Source organism: Mus caroli, unplaced genomic scaffold (assembly GCF_978045245.1).
Source record: "Mus caroli unplaced genomic scaffold, Mus_caroli_1 scaffold_13, whole genome shotgun sequence".
Taxonomy (NCBI): domain Eukaryota; kingdom Metazoa; phylum Chordata; class Mammalia; order Rodentia; family Muridae; genus Mus; species Mus caroli.
The window spans coordinates 17306976-17324580 of record NW_028227268.1 but is presented as its reverse complement, the minus strand read 5'-3'; the positions used below and the strand labels follow the sequence as shown (position 1 = coordinate 17324580).

The following is a 17605-nucleotide window of genomic DNA, read 5'->3' as shown; positions in this document are numbered from 1 at the left end:
ACATTATGAACTAACCAGTACCCTGGAGCTCTTGACTCTAGCTACATATGTATCAAAAGATGGCCTAGTCGGCCATCACTGGAAAGAGAGGCCCATTAGACACGCAAACTTTATATACCCCAGTACAGGGGAACGCCAGGGCCAAAAAGTGGGAGTGGGTGGGTAGGGGAGTGGCGGGGAGGGTATGGGAGACTTTTGGGATAGCATTGGAAATGTAATTGAGGAAAATACGTAATAAGAAAAAATATTAAAAAAAAAGAAAGACAAATACCACCCAACTTCACTTATATGTGGAATCCTTGTGTGTGGATATGCATGTGTATGGGTTTCTCTTGCATTTTCTTTCTTTCTTTTTTTCTATGTTTGTCTGTTAGTTTGCTTTTATTTCAGCTTGTTTGTTTGTTGGCCTGTTTGTTTTCTAAAGAGAGAAGAATGAGGTCATGAAGTTGGGTGGGTGGGGAGGTGGGGACAATCTGAAAGGAGTTGAGGGAGAGTAAGCCATGAGCAGAATAGCGTGTAAAAAATTGCTTTCAATAAAAGGAGCTTATTTCAGCTAAAAAAGAGAGAGTCAAACTTATGGGTAGAAATAGACAATAAAACAATAGTTAATAACGTACTCAACGTATATTAATACAATAAACTTAAAAAGTAAACTTTAATTTGAGAGGGAAAATTAATTGGGGAGATCTGACATACCTCACGATAACTACAACGAGTGACAGTGAATTATATACTAAGTTGATAAGAGCGGGTCCGATGAGATGGCTCAGAGAGCAATGGCAAATCAGATTTTGCAGATTTACTTTTTATACTACCTTTTCGAAGTTATGGTGATTTGAGTTTGAATTCTGGTGTGATTACTGCCTTTGTTTGAGTCCGTGTTTCTTTTCCTATAGCTGAAGGGAAGGTCAGTCATCTTCAGCTGGTGGATACTATCAAGAATCTCAAAAGTGAGTAAAAGGAATGCAACTACCGCTTTAAGTCATTGTGATATCTTAATAATTTAATGCTATATATTATTATAAGTATGTATATTCATAATACACAAACTTGAAGACTATATAGAAGAAATAAAAAGGACAAGAGGATACAACCCAAACTAAAAAACCAAAGTAAGAGTAACAATATTCATCTCTCAGAATATTTTCTTCTATTCTTATATGTTATGAATTGAAAAATTGACTTTTGAGGGTATTTTGTTCATACTAGTTTGGGTTATTAAGTGATAACAATTTTATTGATGGACAGATAACCTATATTTATTGATACTTTCTTCTACAGCAGATATTCTATACCATTGTATTTTCTAAGCTATCTTTTAAATCTATTCCTAAATCACGTATTTACTCTGGCTTTCATTTTTTAGAAGTGCATAGAAATGTTACATTTTATAAAGCTTCAATAATCAAGTTATTTTACTGGCTAAAATAACTAACTGGAAATCTAGAAAAAAGACTGAGTTAGAGGAGACAAATACCGTTCCTAGTTTAGGTAATAACCAATAGCAAAATAATTGTATTATTTTCTTCATGATGTAATTTATTGGTAGACAATTACCAATATCACATTTTAAAGCTCTGTTTTAGTCTTATCAGGTATTGTTATGACCTTGAAGAGGATTAATGATATCCAGTCCTCTTTTTGACTTTAATACTTATTTTGTATCAACTTTAAAAAGCATTTCATCACACCGGTGGCCTTACTTTGTATTGGGAAGCAAATGTTTAGAAATAGAATGTATGTGCCCAAGCATTCTATGTGCGTGTGTATGAAAACCATTCTGAATTGTGTAAAAAGAATTTGTCTCATCTTTCTTAAGGTGGGAAGGTTGACATTGAGAAGTTAGAAGGTATCTTAGGGAAGATGGGACTGGCACTTACAAGCCTAGAACTTCAGAATCTGCAAGAAAATCTGCCAATCGACAGTAAGCATTTCTCTTGGTATGGATATTATCTAAGCGCATTAGACATATGTATGAGGAGGCGTCAACTACATTTATTTCTCTGTGTTGGAGCTTTGTGACACATTCAGAAAAGTTACGTCTTGAACTTGAATTTATCAGAATATTGTCATTTCCATCTAAGGATGGCAAAGAGCTTTCCAAGCAGTGGAAGAAAAAGTGTGTTTCAATGCCATCCACTCCCCTTGCTCTCCTTAGCAAGGTCTTTTGGAAATCCTGCATTTGAGCTAATGTAGCTTTAAGTTTCTAAGGTTAATCTTCATGCTTTTAGGCCTTTAAAATATAGATGTTGGAGGATGTTGGACAGTGTTGGAGGGTGGGGACTTGGGAGGGGTTGGAGAGAGGGAAGAAAGGGGAGGAACAATGTAAGCATGTTTTAATTAAAATTTACAAAAGTAAAACATATAGATCAAAATATGTGACTTCATTAAAATTGTCTTTTATTGATAGAACTGGCAGGTATAAGTAACACCTCAGATTCTCCCGGCTGGGAGTGACTTAGTTTAGGAAAAGAAAACAGATAAAGAAAAGATACAAACATTGGTGAATGGAAATAGAAGGAAGGAGAAGGCCTGAAAGAAATACAGCAAGGAGAGCTGGAGATGAGGAAGAGGGTAGGAAACGCCATCCAACAGTTCTTAGACTAGAAATAGGGACAGACTGAAGGCTCATGGGTAGGATCCGGTCCTTACTCTTCCACTGCAGTGTCCCGATTCTAAGTCAGATCTTTGTTTTATATATTTAAAGTACACTAGTGGGTTTGCAATTGGTTTTTAAAATGATTTTTTTTTTTTTATAGCTGATGGAAAGGTAGATCTAGGTATACTTCTAGATCAAGTCAAGCTTCTTAAAAGAGAGGGTGAGTAAAAATTTACCACTAAAATAAGAAATCTTAATCTGTACTAATGTACTGTTTAATATATGTGACATACAGTAGTTTGGTTCTTTGCAATCTGAAAATCAGTACTTATTCCAGTTTTGACTAGGAACCAAGACTTTGTTAACAATATAGATCACTTTCCAGGTAGCCTAGATGACAAAATAACTATTGATTTAGCTAGCATTTTAATATTGGGTTGATAATTTCAGTTTGATAATTTATTCAGGCAGTCTTCACTGTGTCTTAAAGTTCTAGGTTCCTCTCTAGGTATACGAGATTTAATATAGAATAAGATAATGCCCTTATATTCATGGAACTCACATTTTCTTGATAACTGGGGCAGAAATTACAGAAAACAATGAAAACAAAATGCTATTATAGAAAAAGGTGGTCTAGCCAGCAGCCACAGAGGGCTGGTTTACCTTAGAGTTGGTAGTTACAGAATGGCAGCCTGGTAGACAGAGCAATGCCTGAGTTGAAGTCTACAGTCACCTTCCTTTTAAAACTTTGGCCAAGTAGATATTTCATCTACATAAGCTGAATCAAATTAAGTTTGCTTCCAATTCTGGTATCAAATCTCATTTTTACTTGAATAGATTTTGAACATAGTAATAATAGTATATGGATGTTGTCCTTGCACTGTGGAGTTTCCTAAGTTTGTTCTCTTTCCTAAGAGGGGAAAGCCTCTGACACTAGCCTTGACATCATTTTGGAGAAAATTGGAATGGATTTCTCTGACAAACTATCTGAAGAACCGGAAAAGCACTTGGAAGGTAATTGTAAGCACTCTGGGCCTCTCCTCAGGACTAGGGTGAGTGGGTTTGACTTCACACTTCTGAAATTTGAGTTCCCCAAAGACAATTGAACATATCTTAAGAAAATCCTGCCTGAAAATAACAGATTCCATCTAGCAGAAATAAGCCTTACTTTTATGGTATGTTGGGGTAGCTTGTATTCCTTAAGCTGAAGTCAAAGACACAAAACTGTGCACCTTATTCTGTGTTCTGAAAAAGAAAATTACAAAATGTGAACAAAGGGGGTGTCTGTCCCTAGTGGTGCATTCGAACAGAGAGAGAGAAAAAGAAATAGATAAAAGTACAAATGAAGACCAAGGAGCCTCTCTTCCCAATGATGGCCAACTTGGCCATCTTCTGATACATATGCAGCTAGACACACGAGCACCGGGGGTACTGGTTAGTTCATATTGTTGTTCCACCTATAGAGTTTCAGACCCCTTTAGCTCCTTGGGTGCTTTCTCTAGCTCCTCCATTGGGGGCCCTGTGTTTCACCCAATAGCTGACTGTGAGCATCCACTTCTGTGTTTGCCAGGCCCCGGCATAGCCTCACAAGAGACAGCTATATCAGGGTCTTTTCAGCAAAATCTTGCTGGTATATATATGCCTCAGTACAGGGGAGTGCCAGGGCCAAGAAGTGGGAGTGGGTGGGTAGGGGAGTAGGGGCGGGAGGAGGGTCTGAGGAACTTTTGGGATAGCATTTGAAATGTAAATGAAGAAAATACCTAATTAAAAAATTATAAAAAAATTACCAGTTTTTAAGCTTTGACGTATTATCTTGTAGTGAAAGAGGAGGATCATGCTGTCAATTCAATGTAAGCAAGTTTTGAAAATAAAACAGGTAGTTAAAAAAAAAGTACAAATGAAAACAATTTGGGAGTTAGGAATATGAGATTAACAAAGGTCTTCACTGAAAATGAAATCTGGTTATAGTCAGTTTAAACAACATGGGTGTGGTGCTGAGGAAGTGGCTCTGTTGGTGAAGTATTTCCTACTCAAGTATAAGCCTATGAAGTGTGCATCTGTACTCTCAGTGCTGGGGACTCAGAGACAGGTGAAGTCATGCGGCTTACTGGCCAGTCAGAGAGAGAGTTGGTTAGCTCTAGGTTCAGTGAGAGATCAAGTCTCAATATATAAGCTGGAGGAATTAAAGACGGTCTATGTCAATATGCACACAAATTTGCACACACACACACACACACACACACACACACACACACACACACACACACACACAGAGAGAGAGAGAGAGAGAGAGAGAGAGAGAGAGAGAGAGAGAGAGAGAGAGAGAGAAGCAAGCATGAACACACAATACTGGGGGCAGGGCATTGTGATGCCCTTAAATCCTGATTCAGGTTGATTTGGTGGAATGGAACACTGGCTTATTTGGGATTCTGAAAATTTCCCATACTCTGTTCACAATTAAGAATTTCACAGGGTTGAGGGTTCAGCTCAGTGGTAGAGGACTTGCCTAGCAAGCATAAGGCCCTGGGGTATATCCACAGATATGAAAAATTAATCTTATAGTTTGTAAAGCTCATTGTGGTCTTTGTGATGTGTTCCTTGTCCTACAGTTGTTAGGAAGGTTCCGTTTGGTAGGTTATTGAGTGGTAGCGCTGCATGTGCCTGTCAAACAGAAGCCTTGGCACTAGACATGGAGTCTTCTGGAACCTTCATCTTGGGCCTCTCATACCTACAACTGATTTTTTTTCTTCAAAAATACATTCTCATTTTTTATGACTTAAAAAAAAAACCCAAGAATTTCTAGACATTCATTAAGAATTCTCTCTCTCTCTCCCTCTCTTTTGAGTGAAAAGAAAAATCACATTAGAGAGCTCACAGAAAAACAGCTAAAATGATGGATTTGTAAAAGGTTATTTTTTATTTAAGTTTTTGGGTTATTTTTAATTACACGTATGTCTGTGTGTACATGTAAGTGCAGGTACCCACAGAGGCCAGAGAAGAACATCAGATCCCATGGAGCTGGAGTTAGTGGTGATAGTGAACTGCCTGAAGTGGATGCTGGGAACTGAACTCTAGTCTCTGCAAGAGCAGCAAACATTCTTAACCATTTCTTTACCTCTCCTTTTAAAATTTTAACTCATTGTTCTAAAGCCCTACTGTAGTTTAACATTACAATACTTAACACAAAAGAGTGTGCGCACTATTTAAAGAGAACTCATTTCTCATGTTTTCATGGTGTGGGAAGGAATTATAGAAATGTGACTATAAGGGTCATGTTACTTTCCTATGTTCTGTTCCACAGTTAAGAATTTTGCATTGTTTGTGAATCTTACTGAGATGTCTGGTTTGTACTTTGCCTTACAGTCCAGCTTAGCAAACCACTGATGGAAGTTCCACATATTTCAGGTAAGAAGATACAGGATGGAGGAGATACAAATGCTCTAAATAGATATTCTTACCAAGAATGGTGGTACGTGCCTATAATCTCAGGACTCAGGGGGCTAAGGCTAGGAGCTTGAAAGTTTTAGGTTTCCTGAGGCCTAGCTTCCAAATAAAAAGTATATTTGTTTGTATGTGTATGCACATGTGTGTTTATGTATGTGGATTTGTATGGGCCCATGTGTCAGAGAGTGCATGTGTATGTTAGAGGGCAACATTTGGGAGTTAGTCCTGTCCCTCCACTGTGGGATCTGGAGGTCAAACTCAGGTCATCAGGCTTGGGCAATGAACATTTTGCCCACCGAGCACTGGCCCAGGCTGAACTTTATGTGTTAAAAGTTACCTGCCTGGAAAGCCCTAAACAGATGCAGTGAAGGCTCCTTCTTCTTCATCACATTTCCTCAGCCTCTGAATGTGCAGCTTTTGGACCAGTTAGATGATGAAGAGGGACTTTGGGAGGAGATTTTTTAAAAACACCCAGCAACTTCACAAGGAGCTGGAGCAACCACCCAGATTTATACAGGATGAAGTTGCTTCTCTAAGTTGAAGATGCTGTGGGCTGGAAGGAAATCACTAAGATGGAAAAGCAGGAGCTGGCTACTTGGACCATAAGAGTAAGAGGCCCCAATAACTGTTGGAGCCAGAACTAGAGCTGGAGCCAGAGCTGGAGCTGGAGCCGGAGCCGGAGCTGGAGCTGGAGCTGGAGCCAGAGCTGGAGCTGGAGCTGGAGGCAACTCACTATGAGTACCAAGTCATTCTGGAGGCAAGGTTCGACAAACTTCCAAGAATGTTGAAGAATGGAAGGGCTGCATCCCCAAGAGGTTCACAATGAAAGCAGCTGGAGCTCAGGCAGCAGGAGGAGTGCCCACACCATGGGAAAGGAAAGTAGCAGCCACAGAAATGATATGGTGGCCGCAGGAAGTTGTTAAGGGAACCTTCCCTAATATGAGAGCAAAGAGATAAGGATGGAACACATGGCTCTGGGAGACACTATGAACTTACATAAGAGAAATCCTTGCTCTGGTGCCCCATGACAACATACTCCCAGCTCCTCCAGGATGGCCACTCCGATTCCATAGGTGACCTTGGGAATTATCCTACCCACAACTGAGCATACTGGCCAAGTTGTGACAATAGGAGGGATTGGAGTAATGATTGGAAGAATATTCCACGGTGCAGCTTCTGGAGCTGAATTAGCTTCAAACCAGTGCTGCCAATGCCAATAAAGGTTCCTACAGCCATTAAGAGAAGCACTCTTTTGGACTAGCTGTGATTCTACTCAGGAAAAGTGTTAGGGATTCCTCCCAGTAAATGGTTCTCTGCTGTACTACTATAGGAAATATGCCTGGGGACTACTACACATGCATATTTTCTAGATATCACAGCAGAGTAGGGGCACATATGTCTTAGATAGGTTGCTGTGGTGAAACACCATGACATTATCTCATCTTACAGTTCCACATCACAGTCTGTCATCAAAGGAAGTGAGGACCTTGGAGGCAGGAATGGGAACAGAAGTTGTGGAGGAGTGCTGCTTACTGTCTTGCTCTCCATAGGTTGCTCAGCCTGCCTTCTTATCCAACCCAAGGCCACCTGCCCATGGATGGTACCATCCACAGTGAACTGGGCCCTCTCAAATCAACCATTAATCAAGAAAAAATGTCTTAAAGGCTTGCTAACAGACCAATCTCTGGGGGACATTTTCAAAATTGAGAATCCCTCTTCCCCAAAAACTAGCTTGTGGCAATTTGACAAATCTGCAGTTGGTTTTAAGGTTAGACTGGAAGAGAAAAAAAAATTCCATCCCCAGGTCATGGTGGCCCAGATGCCTTATACATAGCTACCAACCTGTGTTCAGATACTGCAAGAATACTGAAAGATTCCCCAGGGCTTGAATTCATTATGAGTGTCTGTTTTTAATCGCCAAAGTAACAAGTCATACCCCGTCACCACTTCCCTAAAGCAGGAGTGAGTATTGAAAGTAGGAGCTGGGTAGTCTCATGGCTATAAATACTACAGCACTGGGTCATACCCATTACACACATTTGCTGAAATCGGAGCAGTACAGAGGGAGGAACAAGGTCTAGTCTGTTATGACTTGCCTGATGGCGTGATTGTTTACAGGGCTTGAAACTTTCATAGATTGCTGGGGATACTGCTACACAGGATACAAGTCCATCCATGTGGCATTGGTCTTTGTCTGACACACAGTTTGGAGGCTCTATCCACAGGTAGGGGAAAGGAGCTAGTAAGGTCTGTTTAATGTTGAGTTTCAGTTCACTCTGCACTGAATTACAAGTTAAAGTCTCTGTCCCAGCCCTAGCAATTGGATTCCCTTTGAGCTGTGCTCACAAAGGTTTGAGGAAGAGAAGGGTGGAAGTGTTCCCTTGGCTGCTCATGGAGACAGATTCAAAGCTAGGTCCATGACCGTGAGGCCAAGTGACCATCGGCGTTGTCCAGGATAATATTCCAATCCTGAAGACTGTATATAGTTTCCTGTCCTTTCTTAAGTGGGAAGCATCTCTTTCCATACCAGGCTTCTTAGAGTTAGGGAAGGGGTGGTATATCCCCTCCCTCCTTCCTGTCTTTTCTCACTTGATTTCCTTAGCTCTCATGAAGGTAGTTTCATGTGTGAATAACTATTCAGACTGGTAATTCTGTTAGACGATGGATGACAAGTTATATTCTGCAGCCATCTTGCTCTGCCTTCTGTTAAATAATTCTTAAACATCTTTCTGGGCTCGATTCCTAGCCTTTCAGATCGGAGAAAACTTAATTCCTATGACATTCAAAATATTCTAGGGAATATATCAGTGAATATCACAGATAAGGAAAGGGAAATGTTGAGTTGCCAAATTTTCCCTTAAAGGAGCTTTGCAGTGGAGTCTGTGGAGGAAAAATATTGAGTATTTTGGTTCTAGCAAGCCATTCACTGACTGATTGATTTTTTACAATCAAAATTAAACAATACCTAACAACATCATGGAGCTGCTAACAGACAGATACACACACACACACACATACACACACACACACACACACACATATATATCTGCTAACAGATGTGTATACACACACACACACACATATATATGGGAAATAGGGGGTAAAAAATCAGGAAGTAGTTATGAAAAATAGCAATGGGTGTGTATAAATAGCATACTGAAACTTAACAAAGGACAAAGTAAAGTATGTAGAATCAAAATGGATGACAACAACAACTACAAACCAAAGAACTTATTTCTCAACCTTCCACTTACCCTGGCTGTGAATAAGGTTCCTGAAAGGTACAACCAATGGCTGAACTCAACTCTGCTCATTAAAGTAATCCACTTTCTTCTGATTTAAAACAGTGGTATTTTTCTAGTTGACTTGTTTTACTTCTGTGTTCTCTCTCTCTCTCTCCCTCCCCCCCCCCGTGTGCATGTGTGTATGTGTGTGTGTGTGTGTGTGTGTGTGTGTGATTGATGTGTGCATGGGGGTGCTTGTGTGCATATGGAGACCAAAGGTCAGCCTTAGGTATTGTTCCTCAAGAGCCATTCATGCTGTGTTTTGAGACAGGGTCTCACATCAGCATTGGCCTAGGGATACTGAGTAGAGAAGTGGTCAGCAACTGTGGTTACCGTAGCAATGAGTCTAACTCCTGTTATAATAGAAAATCTATCAGACCTTCAAAGAAGATCTAATCCCAGTTCTTCACAAACTATTCCACAAAATAGAAACAGAAGGTACTCTACCCAACTCATTCTATGAAGCCACAATTACTCTGATACCTAAACCACAAAAAGACCCAACAAAGATAGAAAACTTCAGACCAATATCCCTTATGAATATTGATGCAAAAATACTCAATAAAGTTCTTGCTAACCGAATCCAAGAACACATCAAAACAATCATCCATCCTGACCAAGTAGGTTTCATCCCAGGGATGCAGGGATGGTTCAATATACGGAAATCCATCAACGTAATCCAGTATATAAACAAACTCAAAGACAAAAACCACATGGTCATCTCCTTAGATGCGGAAAAAGCATTTGACAAGATCCAACACCCATTCATGATAAAAGTCTTGGAAAGATCAGGAATTCAAGGCCCATACCTAAACATGATAAAAGCAATCTACAGCAAACCAGTAGCCAACATCAAAGTAAATGGTGAGAAGCTTGAAGCAATCCCTCTAAAATCAGGGACTAGACAAGGCTGTCCACTTTCTCCATACCTATTCAACATTGTACTTGAAGTCCTAGCCAGAGCAATTCGACAACAAAAGGAGATCAAAGGGATACAAATTGGAAAAGATGAAGTCAAAATATCACTCTTTGCAGATGATATGATAGTATATATAAGTGACCCTAAAAATTCCACCAGAGAACTCCTAAGCCTGATAAACAGCTTCGGTGAAGTAGCTGGATATAAAATTAACTCAAACAAATCAATGGCCTTTCTCTACACAAAGAATAAACAGGCTGAGAAAGAAATTAGGGAAACAACACCCTTCTCAATAGTCACAAATAATATAAAATATCTTGGCGTGACTCTAACTAAGGAAGTGAAAGATCTGTATAATAAAAACTTCAAGTCTCTGAAGAAAGAAATCATAGAAGATCTCAGAAGATGGAAAGATCTCCCATGCTCATGGATTGGCAGGATCAACATTGTAAAAATGGCTATCTTGCCAAAAGCAATCTACAGATTCAATGCAATCCCCATCAAAATTCCAAATCAATTCTTCAACGAATTAGAAAGTGCAATCTGCAAATTCATCTGGAATAACAAAAAACCTAGGATAGCAAAAACTCTTCTCAAGGATAAAAGAACCTCTGGTGGAATCACCATGCCGGACCTAAAGCTCTACTACAGAGCAATTGTGATAAAAACTGCATGGTACTGGTATAGTGACAGACAAATAGACCAATGGAATAGAATTGAAGACCCAGAAATGAACCCACACACCTATGGTCACTTGATCTTCGACAAGGGAGCTAAAAACATCCAGTGGAAGAAAGACAGCATTTTCAACAAATGGTGCTGGCACAACTGGTTGTTAACATGTAGAAGAATGCGAATCGATCCATTCCTATCTCCTTGTACTAAGGTCAAGTCTAAGTGGATCAAGGAACTTCACATAAAACCAGAGACACTGAAACTTATAGAGGAGAAAGTGGGGAAAAGCCTTGAAGATATGGGCACAGGGGAAAAATTCCTGAATAGAACAGTAATGGCTTGTGCTGTAAGATCGAGAATTGACAAGTGGGACCTCATGAAATTACAAAGCTTCTGCAAGGCTAAAGACACCATCAATAAGACAAAAAAACCACCAACAGATTGGGAAAGGATCTTCACCTATCCTAAATCAGATAAGGGACTAATATCCAATATATATAAAGAACTCAAGAAGGTGGACTCCAGAAAGTCAAATAACCCCATTAAAAAATGGGGCTCAGAACTGAACAAAGAATTCTCACCTGAGGAATACCGAATGGCAGAGAAGCACCTGAAAAAATGTTCAACATCCTTAATCATCAGGGAAATGCAAATCAAAACAACCCTGAGATTCCACCTCACACCAGTCAGAATGGCTAAGATCAAAAATTCAGGTGACAGCAGATGCTGGCGAGGATGTGGAGAAAGAGGAACACTCCTCCATTGTTGGTGGGATTGCAAGCTTGTACAACCACTCTGGAAATCAGTCTGGCGGTTCCTCAGAAAATTGGACATAGTACTACCGGAGGATCCAGCAATACCTCTCCTGGGCATATATCCAGAAGATGTCCCAACCGGTAAAAAGGACACATGCTCCACTATGTTCATAGCAGCCCTATTTATAATAGCCAGAAGCTGGAAAGAACCCAGATGTCCCTCAACAGAGGAATGGATACAGAAATTATGGTACATTTACACAATGGAGTACTACTCAGCTATTAAAAAGAATGAATTTATGAAATTCCTAGCCAAATGGATGGACCTGGAGGGCATCATCTTGAGTGAAGTAACACAATCACAAAAGAACTCACACAATATGTATTCATTGATAAGTGGATATTAGCCCAAAACTTAGGATACCCAAGATATAAGATACAATTTGATAAACGCATGAAACTCAAGAAGAATGAAGACCAAAGTGTGGACACTGTGCACCTTCTTAGAATTGGGAACAAAACACCCAGGGAAGGAGTTACAGAGACAAAGTTCGTAGCTGTGATGAAAGGATGGACCATTTAGAGACTGCTGTATCCAGGGATCCGTCCCATAATCAGCTTCTAAACGCTGACACCATTGCATACACTAGCAAGATTTTGCTGAAAGGACCCAAATATAGCTGTCTCTTGTGAGATGATGCCGGGGCCTAGCAAACACAGGAGTGGATGTTCACAGTCAGCTATTGGATGTATCACAGGGCTCCCAATGGAGAAGCTAGAGAAAGTACCCAAGGAGCTAAAGGGATCTGCAACCCTATTGTTGGAACAACATAATGTACTAACCAGAACCCTGGAGCTCTTGTCTCTAGCTGCAAATGTATCGAAAGATGGCCTAGTCGGCCATCAATGGAAAGAGAGGCCCATTGGACTTGCAAACTTTATATGCCCCAATATAGGGGAATGCCAGGGCCAAAAGAATGGGAATGGGTGGGTAGGGAAGTGGGGGGCGCTATGGGGGACTTTTGGGATAGTATTGGAAATGTAATTGAGGAAAATATGTAATAAAAAAAGTAAATAAATAAATATATTTAAAAAAAAATAAAAAAAATAAAAAAAAGAAAAAAAAAAAGAAAAGATAAACAACATGAAGCACAAAAAAAAAAAAAAAAAAAAAAAAAAGAAAAGAAAATCTGCCCTATTTTGACTCGGAAATAGTTATCAAAGTGCATCCCACACCTGATGTGTACTTGGCAGAGTTCTAAGTATTTTATGTGAGTAACTTTATCCTTACAGAAGGTCTATCTGTGAGGCAGGTAAGATCATTGCATTTTATACAATGGAAAACTGGAAATCAAGTTAGATTACTGAAAAATTTCCAGTACGTAATAAAAGATAGAGAAAAATACTCAAACCAATGTGTGCTTGTTCCAGCCATAGTAACTTCTTTCATCTTGACAGAACTTTCTATTTCTTATAGAAATAATGTGCTGGAAGGGAATTTTATTACTTTCAGAAATTTTGCAGCATGTTTTTTTTTCCACAATAAGAATTGCTGGGAGTAAGCTTAATTCCAACCATATTGAATATTGTCTTCCTGCAAAAAACATGTAACTCATATGCAGAAATGAGAAGCATTTCAGCATTAGTGAGAATTTACGTGTGTTTTTCTTTACTAAGGAAAGACGATAGATTTCAGGGACTTGGACACTGTGCTTGAGAAGATGGACATAGAACTCACCGAAGGAGAAGATGAAGAGCTGAAAAGACACTTCTCAGATGATGGTGACTAACCTTAGATTTAGAAAAACAACATTGCAATAGTTCTTGGAGTTTTTATGCTATTATTCTGAAAACTAGTTAACTTTGTACTGATAAAAAAAATAAGGCATAATCTCAGAAAATCCAATTATAGAATGAAATCAAAGGCTGTCTTCATTTTCTAAATCCATATCTAATATGATGCATTTGCCTAGCCTGCCTCTAAGATCATCTTCCACATCAGTGAATGTTTGGGAAGCAGAATAAAGCATTGGGAAGAGAATCCAGTAGAACGTTAATGAGTCCCCTTGCCACACTTCTCATGTGTTTCTGTGAGCTGATTCTGACCCCTACCTAGTATTACCAAGGTTTATCTGAGAACACCTGTGATTTGCTCTTGTCTCTTCTCCTTGGTCTTTATTCATTGTTACTTACTGGAGCTTTCTCTTATCAGATAATAGTGGTGATTTTGGTGTTGACGTTTTGTTTCTTCCATTTCCATCCCATTCTCCTACTGTTTGCTTATTCATCTCTAATTTCCATTTTACATAATGTCTCTGAAAGTCTTATTAATACTCATTCCTTTCATAATTACATACATGCAGATGGGTTTTATGTAGACCTCTGACATGGGCTTCAGGATGGGATACACAAAGGGCTATTAGACATTCCCACTGGATAGTCTATAGAAAGGAGTCTATTTCAAATGAACTTTAATGTTTTCTTGTCTGGGCTACTAGTTCTTCATCATTGCCTCATTCTTGTGACTGCCTAGTTATTGATGGAATGTGTTTTGGTCTTGACTTTTCATATCACGAATTATTACCATACATATATAATGGAAAGGTGGATGGACCAATATGATGAAGTGTAGCAAAGCATAAAAGTCAAATCTAGATTGTGAGCAGAAGTTGTTCATTACTTTTTCAACTTCTAGGTATAATTGTAACATCTCAAAATAAATAATTTTTAAAAAATGTATAATTTTGGGCCACCAAGGTGGCTCAGTGGATAAAAAGTGATTTCTGTCAAGCCTGATGACCTGAGTTGATTTCCAGTAGCCAGGTGGAGAAAATTAACTCCTGAGAGCTGTCTTCCGACCTCTGTACACACAGTACACACACAAAAAACAGTACACACATATACCACACACAGCATAGCACACACACACATACACACACACACAAACACACATACACACGCACACACACACACTTGTGCCACATGTTCACACAGGCAGACATAAATCCATGATCTCATGACTTTCTTTTTAGTCTCCTGACCTTTGCCCCCCGACCCCATTTACACCCACCTTAGTATTCATGCTTGACATCAGGTAGGATTACCATTGTATATAAGAGGGGACAAATTGTATTTAACTTTCTGGACAAAGATCAATGACATTACCAGAATTGAGTCTTCACACAAATTAACCTGCATAGATGGTTTTATATCATGCTTGCAAGAAAGTATCATAATTTAGAAAGGACATAATTTCTCTAATCCAGAGAGCATGGCTCATCGGATCAAGGGCTAGTTTGTTTGTTTATTTAATTTTTTTTCTGAGACAGAGTTTCTCTGTATAGCCTTGGCTGTCCTGGAACTCACTTTGTAGACCAGGCTGGCCTAGAACTCAGAAATCCACAAGGGCTAGTTTATTATCATGAAACCAATCCTTGAGATTGAAGGATCGTGCAATTAAGTTAACCTAAATAATGATGTGTGATATCAAACTTTAGCTAGTTCCTGTCGTTACTTAACATCCATTTGCTTGAATGTTATCTTGCAGCTCAGGGAAAGATTGATCTGGACTCACTGGTGAATGTGCTACAAGTTACTACAGGTCAGTGAAAAGTAAAGTCAAGACTAATCCTTTACACTAAGTTATAGTTTATGTGATATTTTATTGAGGTATGACATAAAGTTATTAATATGTACATATAACCATCTTAAGATGAATTTATCCATATTCCTGGTTAACTTTCACTTAGCCATGAGATTTGGAGGTAATTATAGTTGACCCTCATACCCATAATTTCTACACACTGATTCAATCATATGATCATAGGTTTTTGGAAAATAAATTAATTTGTGTTGAAAGTATAGACATTTTAGTGCTTCAATATTATTCTTTTACATACTAATATTCTATTTTATACAGAATTTATGTTTTACTAGGCATTACCAATAATGTAGAGTTGTTTGAAAAGTTGGTTATATATAAATGTTGTACCATCTTACATAAAGACTTAAAGGTCCAGATTTTTATATTTTAAAACATCATTTATTTTGACTAAGATATAATAATTGTGTTTACTCATGATAAGTTGATACTTCAATACATGTATCAAAATGTACTTATCAAGTCAATGTAATTAACATTCCAATCTCTTTATTATTTCTTTTTATTTGGAATCTTCTAATTCTTCTAGTTCTTCAGAAAATATGAAATAGACTATTGCAAACTATAGTCACCCCAATATGGAACACTAGAATTTATTCATTATATTTCTGTCTTGATACCATTGTTAAACCTTGTATCATCCTTCCTCTGCCATGATTTGTGACTAATTACACTCAAGTGAATGTTTTAAAATCTCTTGAATTGTTTTAGTAATCAAAAAGAGTAAACAAAGAAAATTTTATAACACTGATAGGAATAAGCATTGCTATTTATTATAAATGCAACTGATACAAAATTAGTTTAATGATGAGAAGTGATCCAAACGTTTTTTGATAACCAAAATAGTCAAAGTTTTAAATTTAAATTTGGCTTATAATCTCAAAATACAATGATTAAGGTCATCAAATTTATTGTAAATTACTAAGCAAACCAGTGAACATTTCAAGTGGGTTTTGCTACACATACTTGTAAATACAGGCCAATAAAAAAATCTCTGCTGAGTCACACACACACACACACACACACACACACACACACACACACACACAAAGCTTCCACTTGTCGGGCAGTGGTGGCACACGCCTTTAATCCCAGCACTTGGGAGGCAGAGGCAGGCGGATTTCTGAATTCGAGGCCAGCCTGGTCTACAGAGTGAGTTCCAGGACAGCTAGGGCTACATAGAGAAACCCTTTCTTGAAAACCCAAAACCAAACCAAAACAAAATAAAAGCTTCCACTTATAAAATGACATGCAGGATTTGATTTTCTTATTTTGTTTAACATAATGTACTCCAGTTCCATGCTGCTTGCTACAAAATGACAGTATTTCATTCTTCATGCCCAGTAGTTTTCTGTTCTGAATACATGTCCCACTTCTTCATCCATTCACCTGGTTTGTTTTCATACCTTGGCTGTTGTAAATAGAACTGCAACCAGAAGAAGTGTTGTGGGAAATATTAAAACATGAACCCACCAACTCTCTGTGGACTGGACTATGCTCTTACACTCCTGCTGGCTTACCAACTCTCTGGCCACGCTGGACCACAGTGCTCCCACTGGGCCATCTCTCTGGTCGGGGTATGGGGTGGGGGGCAAGTTCCTCTCACTACCATGCCGCACAACACCCCACACACCCCACAGTCGGTCATCACATCACAATACTCAGTACTCTAGTAGAACCATGACTCTTAAAGCTTAATTAACCAATCAGATTTATGGATCAATAATATCACAACTTATATGATGCCAACACAATAATCTCAGAGCCAACTGATAATGCTAAAAGCTTTATCCCAATACCTCATGAAATCATCACATCGGCCACTGAACTATGTTGAGACTATGCATCAAGCGTGGGCATGTTGTCTTATTTCAGATCTTAATGTTCTTTCCAGAGTTTTTTGGTCAGTATGAGCTAGCCATTAGTTTGTTATAAATAAACCTTTATTTGAAGTGGGATCGTTCTATAAGCAATTTACATCTGGTTTACATGGTAGAATGCTGAATTTCATTAAATGCTTTTTCTGAATATCAAGATCTGACTAGATTACTTTTGTTCTTTATTCTGTTGGTGAATAATCTTTTAGACATGCTGTTGTATATTTGCTAGTTATTTTTTTTGAAGATTTTTATAATCATAGTCATAGAAATGTTGGCCTTTAGCTCTCCGTTGGGTTCATGGCAGTATATAAAATAGGGTTAGAAGAGTTTCTTTCCTTGTGCATTTTTGGAATGATTTGAGAGGAAAAAAAAAGGTCATTAGTTCTTC

The 17605-nt window shown here is 38.6% G+C and overlaps 1 protein-coding gene across 1 annotated transcript in view; it reads left to right on the top strand.

The window, feature by feature from the left end:
* Window positions 1-17605, top strand: part of Efcab3 (EF-hand calcium binding domain 3) — a 418970-nt gene that overhangs the window by 110206 nt on the left and 291159 nt on the right. The window contains exons 40-46 of the mRNA XM_085829216.1: window positions 897-950; window positions 1820-1924; window positions 2760-2819; window positions 3515-3613; window positions 5963-6004; window positions 13354-13458; window positions 15224-15277. Coding sequence (XP_085685342.1) covers window positions 897-950; window positions 1820-1924; window positions 2760-2819; window positions 3515-3613; window positions 5963-6004; window positions 13354-13458; window positions 15224-15277 — 519 coding nt within the window. The remainder of the gene's footprint in view (window positions 1-896; window positions 951-1819; window positions 1925-2759; window positions 2820-3514; window positions 3614-5962; window positions 6005-13353; window positions 13459-15223; window positions 15278-17605) is intronic.